The sequence below is a fragment of the Leopardus geoffroyi genome, chromosome B4, assembly GCF_018350155.1.
Source record: "Leopardus geoffroyi isolate Oge1 chromosome B4, O.geoffroyi_Oge1_pat1.0, whole genome shotgun sequence".
Taxonomy (NCBI): domain Eukaryota; kingdom Metazoa; phylum Chordata; class Mammalia; order Carnivora; family Felidae; genus Leopardus; species Leopardus geoffroyi.
The window spans coordinates 17,758,335-17,784,303 of record NC_059341.1 but is presented as its reverse complement, the minus strand read 5'-3'; the positions used below and the strand labels follow the sequence as shown (position 1 = coordinate 17,784,303).

At 37.2% G+C, this 25,969-nt stretch overlaps 1 protein-coding gene and 1 long non-coding RNA gene across 2 annotated transcripts in view; one reads left to right on the top strand and one right to left on the bottom strand.

The window, feature by feature from the left end:
• Nucleotides 1–25,969, bottom strand: part of MALRD1 (MAM and LDL receptor class A domain containing 1) — a 772,911-nt gene that overhangs the window by 640,452 nt on the left and 106,490 nt on the right. The window contains 3 exon segments of the mRNA XM_045462674.1: nt 11,096–11,194; nt 13,447–13,567; nt 23,399–23,572. Of these exon segments, the coding sequence (XP_045318630.1) occupies nt 11,096–11,194; nt 13,447–13,567; nt 23,399–23,572 (394 nt within the window).
• LOC123589985 lies at nt 18,864–24,301 on the top strand. Its single transcript, XR_006708548.1, has 3 exons — nt 18,864–19,011; nt 21,261–21,331; nt 23,978–24,301. It is a non-coding gene; the product is annotated as an uncharacterized LOC123589985 (long non-coding RNA).

Below are 25,969 nucleotides of genomic sequence, written 5' to 3'. Positions count from 1 at the left end.
GGAGCCTGCTTGAGATTCTCTCTCTCCTTCTCTCTCTGCCCCTTCCCTGTTCATTCTCTCTCTCTCTCTCTCCCTCTCTCTCTCTCTTTCTCTCAAAACATATAAATATACTTTTTTCAAAAATGACATGTTAAAATATATTTTATGGAAGCTTCATGGTAACTACTAGGAAAATCCCATAGTAATTACATAAGACATGATAAGAACTCAAAGCATACTGATACCAACAGGCACCAAAGCACACACACACAAAAATATCAGGTTTAAATAAAAAATAATGGACATACAAAACAACCAGAAAATGAACAAAATGGCAATATTTAGTCCTTACCTATTAATACCTTAGTTGTTAACAGATTTCTCCAATTAAATGGCACAAAATGGCTGAATGGATTAAAAAACAAGACCCAACATTATGTGCCTAAAAAAAGATTCACTTTACTCTCAAAGACACAAAGACTGAGAGTAAAAGGATGAAAAAAAGACATTGTTAGCAAATGGTAATCAAAAAAAAAAAAAAAAAAAAACAGACTAACTTTTACTTATACCAGATACCAAACTGTAAACTAAAAATAATAAAATAAACAAAGAAGGTTATTATATAATGATAAAGGGGTCAATACACTAATAAGACACAACAATTATAAATATTTTGTGCACTACATTGGAGCATCTGAATATATAAGGCAAAAACTGACAAAGCTAAAAGGAGAAATAAACCATATTACAAGGGATAGATCATCCAGAGAACCAACAACAGTGGATCTGAAAAACACTACTGACCAAAAAGACCTGACACATACACAGAACATTCTCATCAACAACAGCAGAACAGATATTTTTCTCAAGCACACAGGGAATACTTTTTAGGACAGGCCACATGTCATGCCACAAAAGAAGTCTTAGCAAACTCAGGAAGACTGAAATCACACCAAATATCTTTTCTGACCACAATGGCATGAAACCAGAAATCAATACTAACAGGAAAACTGGAAAATTCATGAGCACATGTAAATTAAGCAACATTAGCCTAAAAGCCATTTGACCAAATTAAAAGCTAAAGGGGAAATTGAAAAGAAAGGTTTTTTGAGACAGACAAAAATGAAAATACAACATACCAGAACTCGTGGGATTTAATAAAAGCAATTCTAACAAGGAAGTTTATAGTAATTAACCTACATTAAGAGGCAAAAAAGATCCTAAATAAGTAACCTAACTCTATGCCTTAAGCAACTAAAAAAAGTAGAATACAGCTCAAAGGTAATAGAAGAAAAGAAATAAAAATTAGAGCAAACATAAATGAAATAGAGAATAGAAAAACAATAGAAAAGAGTGACCAAACTAACAGTTAGTTCTTGAAAACATGCATATAATTGGCAAACCCTTAGGTACGCTAAGCAAAGAAAAAGGGAAAGGAAACAAATAACTAAAATTACAAACGTAAAAAGCACATTACAAGGGACACCACAGAAATACAAAAGATCATAAGTGGCTGTTATAAACAACTATCCACCAAAGAACTGGACAACCTAGACGAAATGAAAAAATTATTTGAAACACACAAATTACCAAGACTGAGTCAGAAAACAATAGAAAATCTGACTAGACCATTTTCTAGTAAGAGGACTGAATCAGTAATCAAAAATGACCTAAAGGAGAATAAATATTGTTAAAGTGACCATACTACTCAGGCACTCCACAGATTTAATGACATCTCTATCAAAATGCCAACAGCATTTTTCACAGAACTACAACAAGTAATCCTAAAATTTGTATGGAGTCACAAAAGACCCCAAATAGCCAAAGCAATCTTGAAAAAGAAAAAACTAGAAGTAGCACAATCTCAGATTTCAATTTATGCTACAAAGCTGTAGTCATCAAAAATAGCATGTTGCTGGCACAAAAAACAGACACTCAGATCAAAAGAAAAGAATAGAGAGCCCAGAAATAAACCCACAGCCATAAGATCAACTAATCTTCAACAAAGAAGGCAGGAATCTGCAATGGGAAGAGGACAGTCTCTTAAAGAAATGGTGCTGGGAAGACTGGACAGCTACCTGCAAACAAATGAAACTGGACCACTTTCATATACCATATATAAAAATAAACTCAAAACGGATTAAGGACCTAACTGGGAGACTTGAAACCATAAAAATCCTAGAAGAGAACATTCATCATGATGATCACTAAGTAATGTATAGAAGTGATGAATCACTATATTGTACATTTGAAATTAACGCTGTACGTTAATTATAGTAGAATTTTAAAATTAAATAAATTTTTTAACGTTGCAATTTCCGTCCCCACATGGGCATCTCCCATTACCATTACCTGATTAATTTTCCTCATATGATAAACATTTTACTTATTTCTTGTTTATTGTCTATATCCCACTTTTTTTTTAACGTTTATGTATATTTAAGAGAGAGAGGGAGGAGAGGCAGAGAGAGGGAGACAGAACCTGAAGCGGGTTCCACGCTGATAGCAGAAAGCCCGATTCAGGGCTCAAACCCACTCTGAGATCATGACCTGAGCCAAAGTTGGATGCGTAACTGACTGAACCACCCAGGCACGCCTACGTTCCAGTTCTCAAATTCCACTAGGGCAAAGAATTTTTGTCACTTTGTCCAAGAAGAAAAGTCTAGGGCCAAATGGCTTCCTTGGTGAATTTAACCCAACATTTAAGAAAGAATTTACATCAATACTTCTCAAACTCTTCCATAAAATCAATTATGAGACAATACTTCCAAACTCATTTAGGAGGCCAGCACTATCCTGACAACAAAATCAGAAAAGAACTACTAGAAAAAAAAAATCACAGGCCAATAAACTGATGAATACAGACGTGAAAATTCTTAACAAAATACAAGTACATTGAATTCAGAAGCCTATTAAAAGGATAATTCACCATGATCAAGTAGAATTTATCCCTGAGATGAAAAGATGGCTCAAAATATGGAAATGAATCCATGGGATACATTACATTAATAGAAAGAAAGAAAAAACTCATATGATCATTTCTATAGACAAAGGAAAGTTACTTGACAAAATTCAGTGGTCATTCATGATAAAAACAGTTAAGAAATCAGGCACAGAAGTAACATATCTCACTATAATAAAAGACATATATGAAAAATCCACAGCTAACATCACCTTTAAAGGTGAAAGTTTGAAAACTTTTCCTCCAAAATCAGGAACAAGATAAGGTACCCACTCTCACCACTCCTATTCAACATAGTACTAAAAGTCCTAGCTAGGACAATCAGTCAAGAAAAAGAAATAAAAGGCATCAGAATTCAAAAGGAAGATGTATGGTCTCTATTTGCAGATGGCAGGTTTTTATATAGAAGAAATCCTAAAAACTCAACTAAAAACCTGTTAGGGCAACCAACTAAACTCAGTATAGTTGCAAAATACAAAAGCAACGTACTTTAAAAGTCAATCGAGGGGCGCCTGGGTGGCGCAGTCGGTTAAGCGTCCGACTTCAGCTCAGGTCACGATCTCGCGGTCCGTGAGTTCGAGCCCCGCGTCGGGCTCTGGGCTGATGGCTCAGAGCCTGGAGCCTGCTTCCGATTCTGTGTCTCCCTCTCTCTCTGCCCCTCCCCTGTTCATGCTCTGTCTCTCTCTGTCTCAAAAATAAATAAACATTAAAAAAAAAATTAAAAAAAAAGTCAATCGAGGGGCACCTGTGTGGTTCAGTGGGTTAAGCATCTGATTCTCGATTTCACCTCAGGTCATGATCTCACATTTCCTGAGTTCCAGCCCTGTGCTGGGCTCTGCACTGACAGCAGGGAGCCTGCTTGGGATTCTCTCTCTCCTTATCTCTGCCCCTCTCCTACTTGTGCCCTACTCCTTCTCACAATAAATAAACTTAAAAGAAAAAGTCAATGGAGTTTCTATACACTCACAACAAATTTTCTGAAAAATAAAGAAACTGATCCCATTTTACAATTGCATCAAAAACAATAATACACTTAGGAAAAAATTTAACTGAGAAGGTGAAAGATCTCTACTCTGAAAATTTTAAGACACTGATGAAAGTAACTGAGAAAGACACAAATCAATGAAACTATGGATTGAAAAAATTAACAGTCCTAAAATGTCAATACTACCAAAAGCCATCTATAGATCCAATATAAACCCTATCCAGATTCCAATGGCCTTTTTTTTTTTTACAGAAGTAGGAAAAACACACCTAAAATGGAACCAAAAAAAAAAAAAAAAAAAAACTCAAATAGGCAAAACAATCTTGAAAAAGAAGAACAAAACAGGAGGCATCACACTTCCTGATTTCAAGCTACAACCACCAAAATAATATGGTACTGGCTAAAAACAAAGAAACAAATGGAAAGAACAGAAAACCCAGAAATCAACCCAAGCATAGACAGTCAACCATTACTGACAAAGAAGACAAGAATACTCAATGAAGAAAAGACAATCTCTCCAATATATGCTGCTGGAGTAATTGGATATTCACATGTACAATGATGAAACTTGGGCCCATATCTTATACCACTTACAAAAATTAACTCAAAATGAACTAAGACTTAAATTTGAGACCTGAAACCATGAAACTCCTAAAATAACCACAGAACTTAATTTTCTTGGTATAGATCTTGGTGATAATTTTTTTGGATATGACACCCTATACACAAGCAACAAAGTAAAAAATAATGTAGTGGGACTACATTAAACTAAAAATCTTCTGCACACCTAACAAAACCATCAACAAAGTGAAAAGACTACCTGCAAAATGGGAAAAACACGTATTTGTAAACTATCTCCCAAGGGGTTAAAATACAAAATATAAAGAATTCAAGGGCAAAAATAAATAATCGATTAAAAAATGTGCAAAGAACATGAATAGACATTTCTCCAAAGAAGATATACAAAGGTGTTCAACATCACTAGTAATTAGGGCAATGCAAATTAAAACCACAATATTACTTCACACCTCTTTTTTTTTTTTTTTAATTTTTTTTTTTCAACGTTTATTTATTTTTGGGACAGAGAGAGACAGAGCATGAACGGGGGAGGGGCAGAGAGAGAGGGAGACACAGAATCGGAAACAGGCTCCAGGCTCTGAGCCATCAGCCCAGAGCCCGACGCGGGGCTCGAACTCACGGACCGCGAGATCGTGACCTGGCTGAAGTCGGACGCTTAACCGACTGCACCACCCAGGCGCCCCGCACCTCTTAAAATGATTATTACGAAAAAGACAAGAGAACAAATACTGGAGGGGACGTGGAGAAAAGTTGCGCACTGTTGGCAGGAATGTAAATTGGTGCAGCCAATATGGAAAATGGCTTCAAGGATCCTCAGAAAACTAAAACTACCATGCGATCCAGCAATCCCACCTCTGGGAACATAGCCAAAGGAAACAAAAACACCAATTCAAAAAAATATCTGCACCCCCATGTTCACAGCAGCATTATTTACAACCGGCAAGACATAGAAACAACTTTAATGTCCATCAATGAGTGAATGGATAAAAAAGTTGTGGTATACATACATACGTACACACATATACATATAAAGAATGGAATATTATTTATTCATAACCAAAAAAAAAAAAAAAAGAAACCCTACCATTTGCAATAACGTGGATGGAGAAGACACTGAAGACATTATGCCAACTGAAACAAGTCAGAGAAATACAAATGCTGAATGATCGCATTTAGATGTACAATGCAAAACAAACAAACTCATAGAAAAAGAGATTAGACTTGTGGCTCCCAGAGATGGAGGTTGGAGGGGGGTGGGAGGAGAACTGGAAGAAGTTGACCAAAAGGAACAAACTTCTGGTTACAAGATAAATAACCACTAGGGATCTAAGGTACAAAATGATGACCACAGCTAACACTGTCGTACGATATAGAGAGAGGCTGGTAGCAAAGTAAATTCTAAGCCTTCTCATCACAAAGAGAAAAGGGTTTTCCTTTCTTCTTTCTTTTTATTGCATCTGTTTAAGAAGATGGGTGTTAGCTGAACCTACTGTGGTAATCATTTCACAATATATGAAAATCAAGCAGCGATCATGCTATATACCTAAAACTTATACAACGATGCATGTCAATTATTTAATAATAAAACTGAAGGGAAAAAAAGAAAAAGAACGTTAGACTTATAGTCAGCATTTACCATTCCAGTGGTAAATGACCTTTGGAAGATGACCACTTGATATCCTAGGGGCCTGAGGGCATGATGCCTCCTCCAAAACTGAAGTCTTCATCACTGGCTTCATAATTCCGATTGCTCAAAGTGGATATGAGGGCAACCATTCATTTCTGAAAAGTACCAGTCTTATTTTAATGATGCCTTTGAAAGGCTGTATGATGTGTGGTTAAGAGTGTGGGGTTTGGGGACGCCTGGGCGGCTCAGTTGGTTGAGTATCTGACTTCAGCTCAGGTCACGATCTCACAGTTTGTGAGTTTGAACCCCGTGACAGGTTCTGTGCTGACAGCTCGGAGCCTGGAGCCTGCTTCAGATTCTGGGTCTCCCTCTCTCTGCTCCTCTCCCCCTCTCGAAAATAAACATTAAAAAAATTTTTTTTAAGTTTGGGGTTTGGAAGCTGACTGCCTAGATTCACTATGAGCTTCCACCGCTTACAGACCTGGCAATGTTAGGCAAGTATGCACATCATAAATTTATTAGCCTCGGTTCCAAATCTACCCTTCCTTGCCCTGCTGGACTTTGTAAACATTTCTCTTTTGAACTGCTCATATGATGTTTGGTTTTGTTAGTAGCAACACAGGATGGATACCACAAAGCACAGTAGGGTAAGAAGCTTCTCTTTTGGGGTCCAAGTACTTTGGGGGATTTTGTTTGTTTTTGCCCCACACCTTCCCGCAATTTAAAGTGACCCACTTACAGTCACCCTTCAATGAGTTTTGCAGGCATCTTGATGGATAATTTCTTCCTTGGCCTACCAGCTATTAACCAAATCTAGCTCACAACATCCCAGCAAATTTCTCTACCTTCCAATGGGTCCCAGTAACACCCTCTCCAAAAAGTATAAATGTCATTGTTGGGATATGGGGAGGCTGCACTCATCCAATTCACTCCTCCCTTGGATTCTCCATCTCAGCACTAGAGGTAGTAGTTGGTCCACATTCGCCATTCCTTTCTTTATTGCTCTTTTATTTCTTGCTGTAGATAACCACTTTTTAAAATTACATAATAATTCTTTTCATTACACTTGCCTTGTTCAAACTACTAGTGTGGTTTCTGTCTCCTGAATGGACACTAATCGCTAAGAAAGTCTGTAAATGAGGCTAATAATAGTAACATCTTAGATTTGTTTTGATGATACAGGAGTTCATATGGAAAAAGTTCTTAAACCACGTACCTTTGGTAACAGTCTTAATGTATTCAGAGACAGGCTTACAACTGTTACTCCCTGGCAGAACTTTCAAAGGACAGTTCTTCTGATATGGCAAGATAAAACAAAACATTTTAAGAAATTTCTGCTGAGAAATGATCTACCTTCTAAGGAATATGATCTCCAATCCTTAGAGTTGTAAGAGAAATTTATACACCTAATTATACTGCAACACTATTATACACAATGTATTTCTTCCTCCAATGGATTCTTGAGGGAAATCATCACATTTTATTCTTTAGTGAATCTCTTGGTATAAAATAGATGCTCAATACAAGTGGGTGATGAGTCATAGTACAGCTCCCTTGCCAATGTATCATAACCTAACAATGCCCCTGATTTTTCTCATTAATCTGATCTATATTCTTTTTATTTTATTTCTTACGTTTATATATTTTTGAGAGAGAGAGACAGAGCATGAGTAGGGGAGGGGTCAGAGAGATAGAGAGACAGATTCTGAAGCAGGCTCCAGGCTCTGAGCTGTCATCAGAGAGCCGGGCACGGGGCTCGAACTCATGAACTGTAAGATCATGACCTGAACTAAAGTCAGACGCTTAACTGGGACACTTAACTGGGACACTTAACTGGGACACCAACTGAGGCACCCAGGTGTCCCAATCTGATCTATATTCTGCATGGATTGTTAGAAGAGTCTATCCAACTGGATGCTCCATCAAGCCTCATAAAAATGCCCATGACCCTACAATGTCTTGACTGAAAACTACTTGAGCTTCATTTCAGGTATGGGTGATCAATAGAATGTGATATTCTTATAACCTTCCCTCTTTTCTGACCTCATTGTCTTCAACAGTTTTTTTTTTTTAACATTATTTTTTGAGAGAGAGACAAAGTGCAAGCAGAAGAGCGGCAGAGAGAGGGAGAGACAAAGGATCCGAGGCAGGCTGTGCGCTGACAGCAGACAGTCCGATGCAGGGCTTGAACCCATGAACGGTAAGATCATGACCTCAGCCGAAGACAGATGCTTAACCGACTGAGCCACCCAAACGCCCTTCAACAGGAGTTTTTTAAATACTTTTGCAAATATTGTCCACCAACACCATCCCCTTCTTTTCCTTCTTTAATAATTTTCCAAGGATGGTAGGATAACTTTAGACTCATAGAAGTTTAATGCAGAAAGAATAGATGCCCCGCCTTCAGAAAAGAAAAAATTAAAGTAGACTCCTAAAGATTTAAAAATATACAGAACTAGCCAAGATCTATAGTTTTAGGACCAATTTATCGGTACTATAGTTTGAAAGAACGTTCTTAGGCATTATACAGTCCTCTGCTACTAGAATGGCAATTATTTAGAGGAAGAGTACATATCCAAAAAGAATTTACTAAAGGAATGTCTTCAACACACTCCTGCTCCTGTCTTTTGAGTTCTATCTTGCATTTATTTCAAATTCTATACTCCAACACAGCAAAACTGAGCGTTACAGAGGTCTCTTCATTTTTTTTTTCCTACTGTTTTAAAGCTAATCTGGTTTGCTTTCAAGCACAAGTCATTTCAGTTGTACAGAGGTCTCCATTCTGGCTGTTTTCATTAAACAATATTCACCCAAGTAGTGCGCACTTTACATTCAGAGAGTAAATACGTACGTTGACCCAAGGTCAACCACAGTTAGGAAGCTGATGATCCTTTTTCTGATGTATAGCCCAAAGGTCAATAGTAGGTTGCCTTTTAGTTTTGCTGATTGTTTCCTTCACTGTGCAGAAGCTTTTTATTTTGATGTGGTCCTAATACTTCGTTTTTGCTTTTGTTTCCCTTGCCTCAGGAGACATCTAGAAAAATGTTGCTACAGCTGATGTCCAAGACATTACCGTCTGTGCTGTCTTCTAGGATTTTTATGGTTTCAGGTCTCACATTTAGGTCTTTAATCCATTTTGAGTTTACTTCTGTGTATGGAGTAAGAAAGTGGTCAGTTTCATTCTTTTGCACATAGCCATCCAGCTTTCTCAACACAATTTGGTGAAGAGATGGTCTTTTTCCCATTAAATTTTTTTGCCCCTTTTATCAAAGATTAACTGACCACATAATTGTAGGTTTATTTCTGGGTTTTCCATTCTGTTCCATTGATCTATGTGTCTATTTTTGTGCCAGCACCATACTATTTTGATTACTACAACTTTGTAATATAAGTTGAAGTCCAGAATTGTGATACCTTCAGCTTTCTTTTAAAAACAGGTCTATTCGAGGTCTTTAGTAGTTCCAGATAAATGTAGGGATTTTTGGTTCTAGTTCTGCAAAAAATGCTGTTACAATCTTGATAGGGACCATATTAAATCTGCTACTTTGGGTAGCATAGACATTTCAATAGTATTTGTTCTTCTAATCCATGAGCATAGGATGTCTTTCCATTTCTTTGTGTTGTCTTCAATTTCTTTCATCAATGTTTTATAGTTTTATAGTCTTTCCCATGCTTGGTTAGGTTTATTCCTAGGTACTTATCATTTTTGGTACAACCTCCTGAATGGGAGAAGATAGTTGCAGATGACATATCCAATAAAGGGTTAGTATCCAAAACATCACCCATCATCAGGGAAATGCAAATCAAAACTATGAGGTATCATGTCATATCTGTCAGAGTAGTTAAAATCAAAAACACAGGAAACAAGTGTTGGCGAGGACGTGGAAAAAGGAACCCTTTCTTCACGCACTGCTGACAGGTATACAAACCGATGTAGCCGCTGTGGAAAACAGTATGGAGGTTCCTCTAAAAGGTAAAAATAAAACTACCCTATGATCCAGCAATCACACTACTGGGTATTTACCTAAAGAATATGAAAACACCAATTCGAAGGGACATATGCACCCCTAGGTTTACAGCAGCATTATTTACAATAGTCAAACTACGGAAGCAGCCCAAGTGTCCATTGATTGATGAATGGATAAAAAAGATGTGGTATATTTGTATTCATATTTGTTCTATATTTATCCAGCCATAAAAAGGAATGAAATCTTGCCACCTGCAGTGACATGGATGAAGCTAGAGAGCATAATGCTACGTGAAATAAGTCAGAGAAAGACAAATACCATATGATTTCACACATATGTGGAATTTAAGAAACAAAACAAATGAGCAAAGAAATAAAAAGAGAAAGGAACAAACCAAGAAACAGACTCTTAGCTGCAGAGAACAAACTGATGGTTGCCAGAAGGGAGGTAGATGGGGAGATGGGTGAAATAGATAATGGGGATTAAGGAGTACATTTCTTGTGATGAGCACCTAGTGACGTATGGAAATCTTGAATCACTATATTGTACAATTGAAACTAATATAACACTGTATTTTAACTATACTGGAAATTTTTTAAAAGGTCAATAGTAGCCTGATACTATGTCACAATGACTACATTGTTCACCTCGTTTCATCCCATCAAGGAGGAATTTTATCAACCACATCATCACAAGAAGGGTAAGTACAATAGGTATTTGAGAAAGACCACATTCACACAACTTTTATTATAGTACACTGTTATAATTGTTCTATTTTATTATTATTGTTCATCTCTTCCTGTGCCTAATTTATAACTTAAACTCTATCGTAGATACATATGTATAGGAAAAAACATAGAATATACAGGATTTGGTACAGTCTGTGGTTTGAGGCATCCACCGGGGGTCTTGGAATGTATCCTCTATGGATAAGTGGGGACCACTGTGCACATAAATCTTAGCCAAATGACTAAGTGATTAAAGTACTGACTCACCACAGTTGGCTTCATCTGCTCCATTTGGGGAATCAGATGTAAAATCACAGAACTTGCTGGATGAAATAGAGCCTGCATCCTCACGTGGCACAAATCCAGCTTCAAAATTAAGAGATGGAGAGGATAAAACATACTCTTCCCCTTCAGCGAATAAATGGAATGTATAATTGCTTTATGAATACTAGTTTTTAAATATGCTAAGCACACAGAAGCAAGATAAAAAGGCCAAATCAGAATTCTGTTTTCATCCCGTGGATAGTGCTTCAAATGTATACATAAGGCACTAAGAATTGCTCTTAACTGTTACAGCCATTTGCATGCTGATTAAAGCTTTCCAAGGCTTTAATTCAAACACAGGGTCTAGGTAAATCTCTGGCCATTCTGCCCCACAAATATAACATAATTCATTACCAGTGGGACTTGCCTTATTGTTTAATGCCTGTTCTAGTGCCATCCCTAAGTTTCTGCCCGGTAATAACACTAAATTCCACAAGGGAGATCTTATAATTACCTATTGAACAAATCTACACAAACAGTAAAAAAGGTTTTTGGTTGTTTTTTTTTTTTTTTTCTCTTTGTGTAAAACAATTGGCCTTTCAGGAAAAAGTCATAAAATTTTGTCCTAATTAGAATTATGCTCTAACTTGGGGCACCTGAGTGGCTCAGTCAGTTAAGCGTCTGACTTCGGCTCAGGTCATGATCTCACAGTCCATGAGTTCCAGCCCCAAGACGGGCTCTGTGCTGACAGCTCAGAGCCTGGAGCCCACTTCAGATTCTGTGTCTCCCTTTCTCTCTGCCCCTCCCCAGCTCACACTCTGTCTCTCTCTATCCTTAAAAACTAAATAAACATCAAAAAAAAAAAATTAAAAAAAAAAAAGATTTATGCTCTAACCAACTAAGATGATACTTGGATCGAAGAACACATAAACTGAGTTTTGATTTACTTTCTGAAAAGATTTCTCTGTCCGTGAGATCAAGTACTCTCAGAGACTTCTGCTAATGTTAATTTTAGTGATAATTTAAAACTTTTAACCACATTGTTGCCTCCAGTTGCATTCTCTTCAAGGTCAACTTTCTGCGATTCCAATTCTGGTCATGTGGTATTTGATTCGGGGAAGGAAAATGCTAATCAAATAACATAAATAAGGTAATTCTGGTTAAACCCTCAAAAACATTAATCATTAAATCTGTTGCTTTGCACCCCCCAATGTCTATATCAAAACCACCACTACACATACAGAGCTTAGAAAGGTTTACTGTAAGTTCAGAACACATGTTCTGAATAAATATATGGCACCATATAAAGTTAGTACACAGACTTGTACAATCTTACCAGTGAAAGATGTCTTTAGAAAAAAGGACTATTAATTAAAATTCTTCAATCTAGTTCTCAATCCAGGACTGTTTCTCCTATATTATCCTTGATGACTGCACTTGGTTCCTGGAAGAGCGCTACTCTTCCATTTACTAAGTATGTTGTTTAATGAAACATAACTTCAGAATGTGATGTGCCTGATTTCCAAATGCAAATAATATTCGTGTATACAGACAAAAAATAAATAAATAAAGTGCGGTGGTTTGCAGGCAAAATCTTTAATGTTGTCTATTTACTCCCTCTGGAGTAGGAGGGATCAAAGGCATCAGTGTTAGGATGACAAAGTATCCACAGGCATAATGTATGCTGTTTCAACCCATTCTCAGAGCCGAAATAATGGTTGGACTTTCAAAAATGCCTATATGATTTTTATGACAATCTTTCTGTACCTTAATTGAAATGGTCTATGAAATATTTAGTCAAAGAATTAGCCAAACTCCATCTGTTACTTGAAAATACTATGTTCTGAATTTAAACAGAGAATTTTAGGGTCAGCATTTAAATTTTTGGCTGGCCTTAAATTACTTTTCCAAACCCAGTAAGTTGTTGTTTTTTTTTTTAACTCCTAGGTAATTCTGAAACATGAATTTCTCTATATTTTCATTTGAAGTGCCAAACAAAATTAGGATAGAATTAAATTCTTACATAAGTGTGTTTATAATACGCAAAATAATTAAAATTCTTTCATAATTTTATAACAAAAACCGCATGTGACAGTTTTAGCCACAAGGATAGAATATTATTGGAAGAGTCTCTAAAGCCTAGACTGTGAAACAGCACATACATATTTCAAAAATATGTTTCGGTTTTGAAGGATATGTGATATAATCCACATCCTGGTATTAGCTATTAGTGAGCCATATTACTGAAGGACTCTAATATATTTTAAATTTTGGTATCAGGAGGAACTAATTATTTTAATGTTTAAAACTGCAGGAACTACAAAAAAAAAAAAAAAAAAAAAAAAACCACTCACCTTTCTTTAGTATGCTGGTACCTGGAAGTGACTTATCTGAAATTTCACATTCCTGAGATATACTGATGTCATCTAGAGCAACAGTAGCATTTGATGATAAAACAGTAGCTTCTAAAATCAACTATAATTACAGAAAAACAAATCGTTAAAAATATACCATAAGTGTCTTACAATGCTATATCTTTGTGTAGAGAAGCTCATTTGCATCTGTCCCACCTTTCAACCTAATTTTAGAAAACCTTTTTGGCCAGAACATTCAAATTATAAATTTTTAAAGTCATAACGGCTCTGACAGCATCTTATGTAACCTTAATGTCTTAGGTAACCTTGTTTCAATTAAAAGCTGAAACATTCATCACGACTGAAGGGTTGCCTTCCCATTGGAGCCATTAAGAGTCATATGCATTTAAAATGAGCTCTTTGGGGTAATCAACTGTGTGGTTTACAACTCAATTTAATTGAGATATGAATTCATTTGTAATGGGTCTGCTGGAGGCAGTGATTCCTTTTCGAATCAGAATATTTAAATACTTATATTATGTATACATATAGAGAAACCCACTTAATGAGGTAAAACAGAATCAATAACCACACAGAGTAGTTAATATCCATAAATTAAAACACTCAGAGGCATTTAAATTTAATTTATTCTAACATTCTGAATAATGACTGATATAATTTGTTTCCTTTCTTGTTAATCACATTATTCTGTTGTTAATCCAGCATTTTAAAAAAAGAGAGAGAGAAATTATGTCTGGAGTCTTAACGATATGTAGTGGGACTGCCAGTCGAGGACACCGTAGGTGACCCATCCCCATGTTATCAGCGAAGACCTCAGATCCCAGCGATCTTACAATTTACTTGGTGTGATGCATTAACAACTCAACTACACCGCAAGTGCTCTACAAAGACACACGTATGTATAAGATACTAGGAGAATCAAAGGAAAACACTTCATTATTTCTGTCAAGCAGGTGAGACAAAATATGAAAAAAAAGTTGGTAAAAATATTAATTACCTAATAGCCAATAATTAATTACCTCAGTTGCAACTGCTGTTTCAGATTTTGTTGGAGAAACTGGTAACGTTACAAGCAAAAGCAAGGAGATGTGAAAGTGTATGGAATAATTTAGAACGCTCTGGGTGAACGGCTCGCTCTGGAGCACATATACTAGAACACTCTGGGTGTTGTAGGATTATGGGGTTCCAGACATGCTTTCCCAAAATATGGCACACCTTGGCATATTGCATACTTCAAGTTGGAGGAATTTAAGAATTGGCATGTGCAGGACCTGACTTTCTGATCGCGTCCTGAAGCAGATCGTAATGCCTTCATGGAAGAGTGCCCGCCCTCTCTATAACTGGAGGAAAGGAGCATCCTTATTTGGGAAAACAAAATGACACACATACAGAGGAATCTGGATGAACAAGCCTTGCTAAGTTTCTCCCTGTTTACTACACACAGCTCATACTCTTTGCCCTATCACATCTTTCCACGGCTGTCCACTCTTCATCAAACCTCGTGTAAAAGGCTCAGGATTAACTGCTTCTTAAGGTCTTTCTGTCCTTACTAAGGCTCCAGTGTCAGGTAAGATTTACATTAAATAATTTTGTACATTTTCTCCTTCAGTCTGCTTTGTTAGTTTAATTTTCAGACCCAGCAAGGAACCGTTGGAGGGAAACATTTTCCTCCCACACGTAGAAGGATTTTAAGAAAGCGATGAATTAAGTAATAGGAGGAACAAACTGACTGCATTAACTGGTGCAGCCCAACTAGAGGGCAAGTTGATGCCATCTATTGAAAAGAAAAACAGCACACACTACAAAGATTAAGCTCACTTCTCAGCATTCATGCTACAGAGACATTCACACGAATACACACGAAGGCCTGTCCTGGAATGTTGACTTCAATGTTGCTTCTGATAGCAAATGAATAAAAAATATAAACGTGAATCAAAAAATAAATAAATGGCTGGTTATATAAACCATGGATTACCATGCCCATTAAAAATAATATCTATGTGCTAATATGGAAAGCACCTTAATATGTGTTTCTCGGTGAAAAATTAAATTACACAAAAAAGTTTATAGTATGATTCTACTAGGCTAAAATCATAATGGTTTTTATTTCTAGATATATGTAGTACATACATATATATTACATAAATAGAACAGAGTCCAGAAGTAAAAATAAACTAATGTCTATCCTAACCTCAAGATAAAGACTCCGCGGTCAGGAGGGACTATTGCCTTATCTGCAATTTCTGATACTTTATAATGAGATGTATATAATTTTAATGATTTTTCAAATTCTGATTAGAACTGGGGTTTTTTTGTAGATTCTTAACCAACTAACAAATTTGGACTTCATAAAAATGCAGAAAATAATAACAGGTTTTAAAAAAGGATGTTGAGGGGGGCGCCTGGGTGGCGCAGTCAGTTGAGCGTCCGACTTCAGCCAGGTCACGATCTCGCGGTCCGTGAGTTCGAGCCCCGCGTCGGGCTCTGGGCTGATGGCTCAGAGCCTGGAGCCTGTTTCCGATTCTGTGTCTCCCTCTCTCTCTGCCCCTCCCCCGTTCATGCTCTGTCTCTCTCTGTCCCAAAAATAAATAAACGTTGAAAAAAAAAAAATTTAAAAAAAAAGGATGTTGAGGTAACATATACAGGCACTGTAATAGAGAAATACAGTACGCTGAACGGCATTAAGTGATTGTAATTTATTTTGGACAGCTCTAACTTTGAAACTTTTTTTCCTTTTATTCATTATTAGAATTCATCTTGAACTCAAGTCAACTAAAATACAGATGCTTAATTCTTCGGACTCATTAGACAAGCCCTTATTGACCATCATAATTTTTCAGGCTCATTACCTTTATTGACCACCATATTTGAAGCTCTGCACAACTTAAAGGAAAGCTGAAGAAAATAATGTTTGGGGTATTTCTCCATGCCTCTAGAGAGGTACATGTTCCTATTCTTTGAATAAAGTGGGTGGGGCCCTGGGACAAGTTGAAATAGCACTATGGAATAGGTCTGTTCGATATGGTTATATCTTTTTGTCTGAAGGGAACCACTAGACTTTTGAACATTCATATTAAAATGTTAGCATAATATTTTACTTCCAAAGCCAAATTTAGGTCATGTACACCTCTGCTTGCTTACTTCTATAGAATTAAATTCAGAACTATAAAATGAAAAATTATAATTCTACCATGAATTAAAATCTTCCACATTTAAAAAGAAAAATGATCCCTTCCTTTAAAAATGTATCTTATATCTATAAATAATACCATCTGATGATTCCAAAATCATCTTGGCTATTTCTACTTTGTATTGCTTCTTTCAGCTAAGCTGATCTTTTGATTTGTGACCAAAGGCAGTTCCTTTTGGGAAAATACAGAACCAATTAATAATCAGTAAATGAGAAAGAGTTCACTCAGAAGAAATGTTTCAACCATGGGTATTTTAACCATGAATGAAGGAAAAGCGAAAATTTCATTTTGGAAGATTCTCAAGCAAATTTTGAGAATTTAAATTTCAAGGGATGGGCAGAGGTCTCTCCTTTCTAAAACTATTTTTCAGGATCTTGCTGATACTTGTTTTATTCAGTGATATTATATTACTCCCTGAAAAAGCAAAATCATTTCTTGTTTTTGCTTTCAGGAACCAAACAACCTATAAATGTTGCTTATAACCAAGTGATTACTTTTTATATCTGAAAGGCCAAGGTAAGCCTTTCCAGAGAAATATTCAACTAGCACATTGAAATTTTGATTCTTTGATACCTTGTTTTAAAAGAAAAAGGACTAACAAAAACAAACAAACAAACAAAAAAACAAATCTAAGAGGAAATGGAGAACGTAGGATTATACCAAGTAAAGAAAAACTGGAATATAGCAAGTTTTGAATGATGGTACTATCAATAGTAAGAGGAACCACAGACTTCTCTAAAGCTTACTACATACCAAGAACATCCACTGATTTTAGCCTTGTGAAGACGGTGCTATTTTCATCCTCATTTTAAAGCAAAAGAAACAGAAGTTTCAGAGGTAAAGCAGTTGGTTGAAGGTCACACATCTAATAAGAAAAGTATGTAACCTGAGCCATTAATGATTATGCTATACTGCATTGCCAGAATAAAATAAAAAGATAACTGGTCTTTAGCAGATACTGCAGAAGAGAGCTGTCTGATGAAACAATATTCAATGCAGTCCTAAATTAAGAAGGCCGAGGACACTGTAACGTTACAGAGACTAGACCAGCTTTTGCTATTGTATTATAAATCTTACTCTTCCCTGAGTCTTCAAATAATGTCAGGAAATTGTTATTGATTTATATCATGGACTGATACAGAGTGAACATGGCATCAATCATTGCGGAAAATTTCACAAAAGGGTTGTTTTAAAATGAAGTCTAAAATATGACACAATTATGCATTAATAGGAAACTCAGAGTAAATCAGCTGGAAATCAATGGGCAGTACTCAGAAGAAGTACCACCTTTAGATATTAAAACTAAGAACAGCAGTTAGGGGGGAAAGAAAGTGTAAATGAAACGAATAGATTTCTGTAAAAGCTCAACATACCGAGCAAGCAGGCCAACTTAAAACTTAGTAAGATTCTTCTCAATTTTTCAAGTTTTAAGTTTAATTTGACTTCCATTCTTCCAATCAAAACCACACAGGAAATGGAGAGAATATTGAAATGTTGTTAATTTGCTGTTCTTACAGAATAAAGAGTCAGCTTTCTCTTTTTCCACCAGGAAGAATGAAAGACCTACCTAACTAGGGCTGTTTATTCCTAAGAAACTCAAAGTGATTTGTACTCTGCTGTGATGTCTACCAGAAACAGTAAAAGGACCACACCGCACCAGAAGTTCATGGCTTGAAGGGCACACAGAGGTGATACAGTTTGATGCCTTTCTCCTTTCCAGTGTTCGGATTGGATTACACTGTATAAATATATTCAGAGGTTAGTCACATGGCAGGACACTAGGTGCTGACTAAGCACTCTTAAATGACTCAGTCTACTAAAGTGCCAAAGAAGCTGGTTTTCAAGATATAAACTATAAATATTTGAATATTTAAAAGCTAGACTATTTGTAGGTAGAGTACCTTCTGTTTTTGTTGTTGATAAAAGAATGAAGGAGAATTGCAGCAACCTAAGGACGCCTGTGTGGCTAAGTAAGGTAAGTGTCCGACTCTTGATTTCAGCTCAGATAATGATCTCAAGGTTTGTGAGACTGAGCTCTGCATCGGTCTTTGCACTAACAGTGCAAAGCCTGCTTGGGATTCTCTCCCTCTTCTCTCCCTGCCCCTCCCCCTGTTCATGTTCTCTCTCGCTCTCGCTCTCTCTCTCGCTCTTTTGCTTTCTCTCTCAAAATAAATAAACTTTAAAAAAAATTGCACCTACCTAGAATCCTTATGCATATTTCATATTTTTAAAATGCATTTACAGAAATCAGATTAAAGCCAACATAATATCTGCATTTTTTTTTTCCAGAAGAGGACAAGGAAAAGAAATGGGTACAAAGAGGACAAAAGCTGTATTTCTCACATGCAAACAGGTATTATCATTATAAGCAAACAAAATGCTAACAGTTCGTTCGTGGTGTGAACACAAAGATGTTTGCCTCGCTCTGCACTTTCTCCTTGTTTGAAATACTTAATATACATGTAATAATAATGTATTAAGTACTACCACATGCATATTAGTTGTATTACCTACAACTAATCTTGAGAGACTATGAATGTATGACTGTGTATTTTTACATATCATGTGTTTGTGTGTCTGTATAAAATCTGGACTGATTCACATCAAAATATGAACACAGGCCAGCGATTCCTTATCTCAAGTATTTGGGGCCAGCTGGGTTTTGAACTTTGAATAGTTCAGAGCGGAGAATGTTAATCTAACACATACTGTGTGTATCACATGATACTCTCAGGGAGATCAGGGTGGCGGTATACATGCAAACAGCTCACTAAATGAACTCTTCAGGGGAGGTCATGTGTGATCTCTAAATTCGTTTTTCAAAAGCTTACTGTTCTCCAAATTTTATTTTTTTTTAAATATTTTTTTTTAACGTTTATTCATTTTTGAGAGACAGAGAGAGACAGAGCATGAACGGGGAAGGGGCAGAGAGAGAGGGAGACACGGAATCCGAAGCAGGCTCCAGGCTCCAAGCCGTCAGCACAGAGCCCGATGCGGGGCTCGAACCCACGAACTGCGAGATCATGACCTGAGCCGAAGTCGGACGCTCAACCGACTGAGCCACCCAGGCGCCCCTGTTCTCCAAATTTTAATTTTCCAAATTGTTGATTAGAGATCGTGGACCCATAACGGGCTTCTTAATGATGAAAGCTGAGAAGATTCTTATTTTTCTTTTAACTCACCTGCAGTTTCTAAAACAAATGTGTCCTACAGCCACGTAACAGGATTAAGGGGGACAGAAGCGGAGACTATAAAAACTTCTCCAGGGTGAATTAAGACCGTGCAAGAAACCGGGACCATTCCCTCCCCTCAAAAGCCACCACAATTAAAACTGAGGCTGATTGGTGTGGATTAGGATCCCCACCTGGAGACAGAAGTCCACACAAGGTGCTGAGACGCCAGGAGAGGGATAAGGACACAGCAGAGCCAGGCTTATTTAGGAAGCATCACAAATTAGGGCACCTGGGTGATTCAGTGGGTTAAGCACCTGACTCTTGATTTTGGCTCAGGTCATGATCTCATGGTTGTGAGACTGAGCCCCTCAGTGGGCTCCACGTGGAGCATGGAGCCTGCCTGGGATTCTCTCTCTCTCTGTCCCTCCCCCAGTCTTGCTCCTCTGCAATCTCTCTCTCAAAAGAAACAAACATACTAAAAAAAAAAAAAAAAAAAAGACAGCATCACAAATCCACTGCTGCCAAATTATAAAATCCTATCAAACCACTGGTCAACCTACAAAGCAGTTAATACGCCCTGGGTAACAAAGAGTAATCTCACTTTGCACTACAAAGCCAAACAAAACAAAAACCAGAACCCCAAAGGAAGAAATACTAAAGAGGAAAACAAAATGAACTGCTGAATCTCTTCAATAACGTGATGGGTTAATGAGTGCCTCCAGGCCTGGAAAGGAATGGCATGTATTTTAACTCAAAATATTTCTCAAATAACCAGTTCAACAGAAGACATTCTGGTTTAATTTATTAAGATTTTTAGAGCAGTTTTAGGCTCACTGTAAAACTGAGGAGACAGTGCTGAGTTTTGTGCTACACCCCCTGCCCCAACACATGCACAGCATCCCCATCATCATCTCCCACGAGCGCGGGACATTTGTTACAACTGATGAGCCTCATAATCACCCAAAGTCCATTGTTTATATCGTGGTCCATTCTTGATGTTGTACATTCTGTAGGTTTGGACCACTGTAAAATAATGTTTATCCATAATCGTATTGTCATACAGAGTATTTTTACCACCCTAAAAAATCCTCTGTGCCCCATCTGTTCACCCCTCCTTTCTCCCTGCACCCCTCCAACCCCTGGCAACCACTGATCTTGTTATTGTCTCCCCAGTTTTGCCTTTTCCAGAATGCCATATAGTTGGACTCACAGAGCATGGAGCCTTTTCAGATTGGTTTCTTTCTCTTAGTAATATGCACCTGAGGTTCCCCTGTGTTTATTCATGAGTTGACAGCTCATTTCTTTTCAACACTGAATAATATTCCATTGTCTGGATGTATGACAGTTTATCCATCCACCTACTGAAGAACACGGATGCTTCTAAGTTTGGGCAATCACAAGGAACTCATGAATAATTATTCATGTGCAGGTTTTTCTGTGGAGAAGGACATTCTAATTCCCAAGAAGTCAATTAACAATGGACTCTCAAAGATCTTCGCAGTAAGTTTCATTCTAACCAAAAGCAAACCTAGTGAAAAAACTGTTAACACAGAATGTAAATAACTGAAGCAAAGGACTGGATTGTTCTGATTTTGTGTGTCCTGTCACATGTGATGGGGATTGATGCTTAAATGATCCCATGACTGGCCTTTACTGCTTTCCTATGAAGAATCACTAGATTCATAGTATTTCTTTCCACCAAATATTGGAGGGGAATCATAAATACGATCCTTGAGAATCAGGGATTTTAGAGACCTTCACTGAGTGAAGCAGTTTCTAATCATTGAACCTAGAGTCCTGATGAAGAGGGGACTCCTCTTCCAAATAAAGAAGACTAATATTTCTTGAGTGCCTACTATTCCTAGACAACATCCAAGTGATAATCACAGGAATAATAATGGCTACCTTTGTGTGTTCACTCTATGCCAGAATACCCACTATGTGCTTTATGTGTATAAATCATTCAATCCTTACAGGAGTTCTATAAAGAATACTGACAGGAGTCCATACTTATTCCCTATTCCTCCAACTTCCAGGGACAGGAACTTCCCTGCAGTAACACTGCTGTTACTTACCCATGACTGTCCCATGGAGAGGAGGATCTGACCAATTAGTGATGTTAGAATAAGCCGGATGTGCTAAACATGCTCTTTGCCTCTCTCCTTCAACTCCCACTCTTAGATGCATGCATCCTGATGTTAGCTCTGGCTAATAGGAAAAGGCTTCTCCCAAAGTGTGTGAGTCCTGGATTTCCCTGGCAGAGTCCGTTGTTCTCTGGGTGAATCTATTTATTCTGAGGTGAAGTGTTATTTAAACATATGGCTGAAAATTGTAAGGCATCTTCTCTAAAATTTTTACTCTCTGTTTGACATCTATATTTATCTTAACTGGTACAGAAATGAGGACCAATAAGGTATGTTATCAGGGGCTCCCAACACTCCAACAATGACCCTCACCCCCATTCACAGAATGAACAAATGTAGAGGGATTAAGCACTTACCTCATGATTATACACCTGGCTTGAACCCCAGACTCCAGAGCCCATGTTCATGGCCACCATTTTAACTTTCTCTTTAATATTTGGACTCCCCGAAAGTACTGCTCTTACCATCACTATGTGTTTTCACAGATAGAGAAATGTGAGGCTCAAGGATGTAATTTGTAATCACTTAGCAACACATGAGCAGAACAGAGATCAGAACTCAGACCACCTTACTCCAAAAAATCTGTGTTTTCATCTATAATATATTATAGATATATATATCTATAATCACTATAATCTATAATCTATATATAATCTATATATAATCTATAATCTATAATCACTCCTTTCAAACGTCATCCAGAAGGTAGCCATGCCCATTTGGGCGGCCATTTGATTAACTACAGTTCCCTTCTTTTATTATTAGCCAAGAAAATGACAAAGGTTGATTAAAAGTCCTCGATATTGGGGCAGGTGGGTGGCACAGGCAGTTAAGCATCCAACACCTGAGTTTGGCTCAGGTAATGACCTCACAGCTCTTGAGACTGAGACCCGATCGGGCTCTGCACTGACAGCACAGAGAAGCTGCTCAAGATTCTCTCTCCCTCTCTCCCTCTCTCCCTACCCCTCCCTGTCTTGTGTGTGCACTCTCTCTTTCTCTCCCTCAAATAAAAATCATTTTTTTAAAAAATCCTCAGTATCAATGGAAAGCAGAAAATAAAGCACCAGAATTAAAATGTGAGCATGGTCAGGTTTTTTCACTACCTCATATAATCCACCACCCTCACTTAAAGAATAAATATTTTCCTATTATTCTTCTCTTTGCCATGCCATCCTATTCAATTCTTTGTGTTCTTTTTTTCCTCCTATTCAATTCTTATCTCCACTTTTGCTAAGCCTCCACACATAAGTCTTGAGTACTCAAACCAGTTTAACATCTGTACTCATCCGATTGTGAATGTGCCTGTTTTATTACTATCTGAACAACTTATATGTGTTATGTATGTTGTTCTCTGAAAAAAAAAAAAAAAGTAGTATAAAATTAGCATCCTCTGTTGAGTTGTATTGATTTCTTACGTGCTTACCTGAAAAGGTAGAGTAGATGCTCCAGGCTTCACATAGAGATTGATTTTTGCTTGTTTCCACTGAGATGTGGAGGTTCCAATCAGATCACCTTGCTTTTGCAAATCCCCAGACAGTGATGTTCTTGTAAAAACCGAGAGATGTGAATGCCAAGACAAATAATACCAAAATCGCACCTGTTGAAAATGTTTTTGAATGATATCAATATTCCAGTTACCTGTCTCCAGGAGCTTTTCTATAATTAAAAATATCACACCCATGGGGGAGGGGAAGGAAAAAAAAATGAGGTTAGAGTGAGAGAGAGCCAAAGCATAAGAGACTCTTAAAAACTGAGAACAAACTGAGGGTTGATGGGCGGGTGGGAGGGAAGGAAGGGTAGGTGATGGGCATTGAAGAAGGCATCTTTTGGGATGAGCACTGGGTGTTGTATGGAAACTGATTTGACAATAAATTTCATATATTAAAAAAATATATATATCACCTACCATTCTGGTGTTCAATAGAATCTCCCCAATTCCCCTTTCCTCCAAACACGCAAGCCCAGAAAATGCTAACTCTGTCCTTTGCATTCTGCCCTTAAGAAAAGGCTCAGGGTAGCCCCACTATCTGGTAAAGCTGTTTAACACCTACTGTAAAGACGTCTAGGGAAATGGGATACTAGCAACCAAGACAAGTTTGAGGACACGTATTTGTCCGCATCACCATGGGCAGTTCCACTCTGCTTCCAGAGGAGGTTCCATGCTCTTTCCTTCTATGAAAGTACCTTTCTCTCTTGCTTCTCATGAATCTGGGGAGGTACACATTCTTAGTGTACAAGATCAGGTTTGACTTATGTATTCCCTTTGCTGTCTCAAACAATAAACCAAAAAAAAAGTTTTGTTGAAAAATTATTTTCTCAAATAAAAGAAAACTGTAATGAGTACTTTTCATTAATTTCTTCTCATGGGGACATTATCAAAGAACTTGGGAGCTCCTATAATACTGTTAATTCATAATTTAATTCAAGTAAAGAAAACATCCTTTTTTGGGAGTGGGAGAGTGATCCTTTCACCTCCTAGTCATTATCAAAGATGACATAATTAATCTAAGGGTTTCAGCAGTTAACTGGGTAGTAAAGAAAACGTAAAGAGAGAATAATTTTGGGTACTGACAGCAGTAGCAACAACATCGAATTCAGGACCCTCATTTATCAAATACATATTTAGTGAGCATTTACTAAGTAACAGGTACTGTGTGAGGCAGGACCAACCTCAATAATTGGATGATTCACTCTATAAAACACGTCAACAAAATCTCCATAAAAACAAGTTCAGACACAGGGCATTTTTTTTTTTTCTTTTTCTCATTAGGTCTTTGAAAAGTGCAGCCTTAGGATTCGAAGAAAACACAACGTTCAGAGATGAGGCCTCTCAGAAATAAAATCCTTCTCTTTGGATTAAAACAGACTCCTTTTCAGTTTCACCATATTTTAAATTCTTGGGTTGTTTTTTTTTTTCCTTCACTGCTATCGTTTTATTTTGTTACATGGACAGATTTTAGTACACGTATGGTCTACCCATTTATTTCATGGTTGGTACCAATTCCAGTGGAAATTAAAGGTGAAAAAGTTTTATATGCTCTTTTAAAAAGTTGTCCAGCTTTAAAAGATCAAGCATTCTCTGTTCCAATGTAGTGCACAGTTTTCCAGTGTCCACTTAATGGCCACAACTTGATCAAAAAATTCTTTCTGGCTATTCACTTCATTTTAGACATGACTACCGTGCTCCCCTAAACTCAGGTAAGCAAGGCAGGTAAGTAAGAAATGTAAAGGCAAACAGAGTGTTTGATTAGATTTTATGGAAAGGGAGGATTTACATTCCTCACGGACAATTAAATTTTAGATCCCTGCTAGAGTCTCAGCCTATTCCTAGCTTGTAAATATGCAAAACAGAGCTTTAAACTTAGTAGTACAAGAGATATGCATGCCCTATCAGAATTTCAAGCTGTCAAACTGTCATTCAGTACATCACCAGTGCTAAGGTATTTCAACAGTGTATTAAGGGTAAATACCAATGGGATCCATATTTCACAGGATAAGAGCTCAAGACTTATATTTAATTTACTACTTTAACAGACTTGGCATTGTAAAGAATTAAGGAGAACTCTTCAGCTTATTACAGACAAAGAAACCTTCCAAAGTTTTTTTTTTTTTTTTCAAATTTAATATTGGTAAGAGTGAAATCATTGAACAAAGTTATTAATACAGCTGTGATTTCAGATAGGCACCTGTCAAGTGCACAAGCTCTGTGCCTTTCAATCTGCTACCCACTGGGAGTAGAACACTAAGTCACGAACGTCAAATCACCATGCGTGTCGCGAATTCCTTGCAGAACACATGACGGCAGTTTGTATTCAGATTTTGTTAATAGGTACTTTTTGGAAAAGAAGAAGAGGTGAGCAGGACTATTAGCATCAGTGCTTACGTAAACGTCTGTAAACTTCACCAGAGAATGAAAAACACTGCTCTGTGTCAGAAAAGGTACAAAGCATTAGGTGTCCTTAGGGACTCCAGAGTTTTATGGGGGAGAATGAAA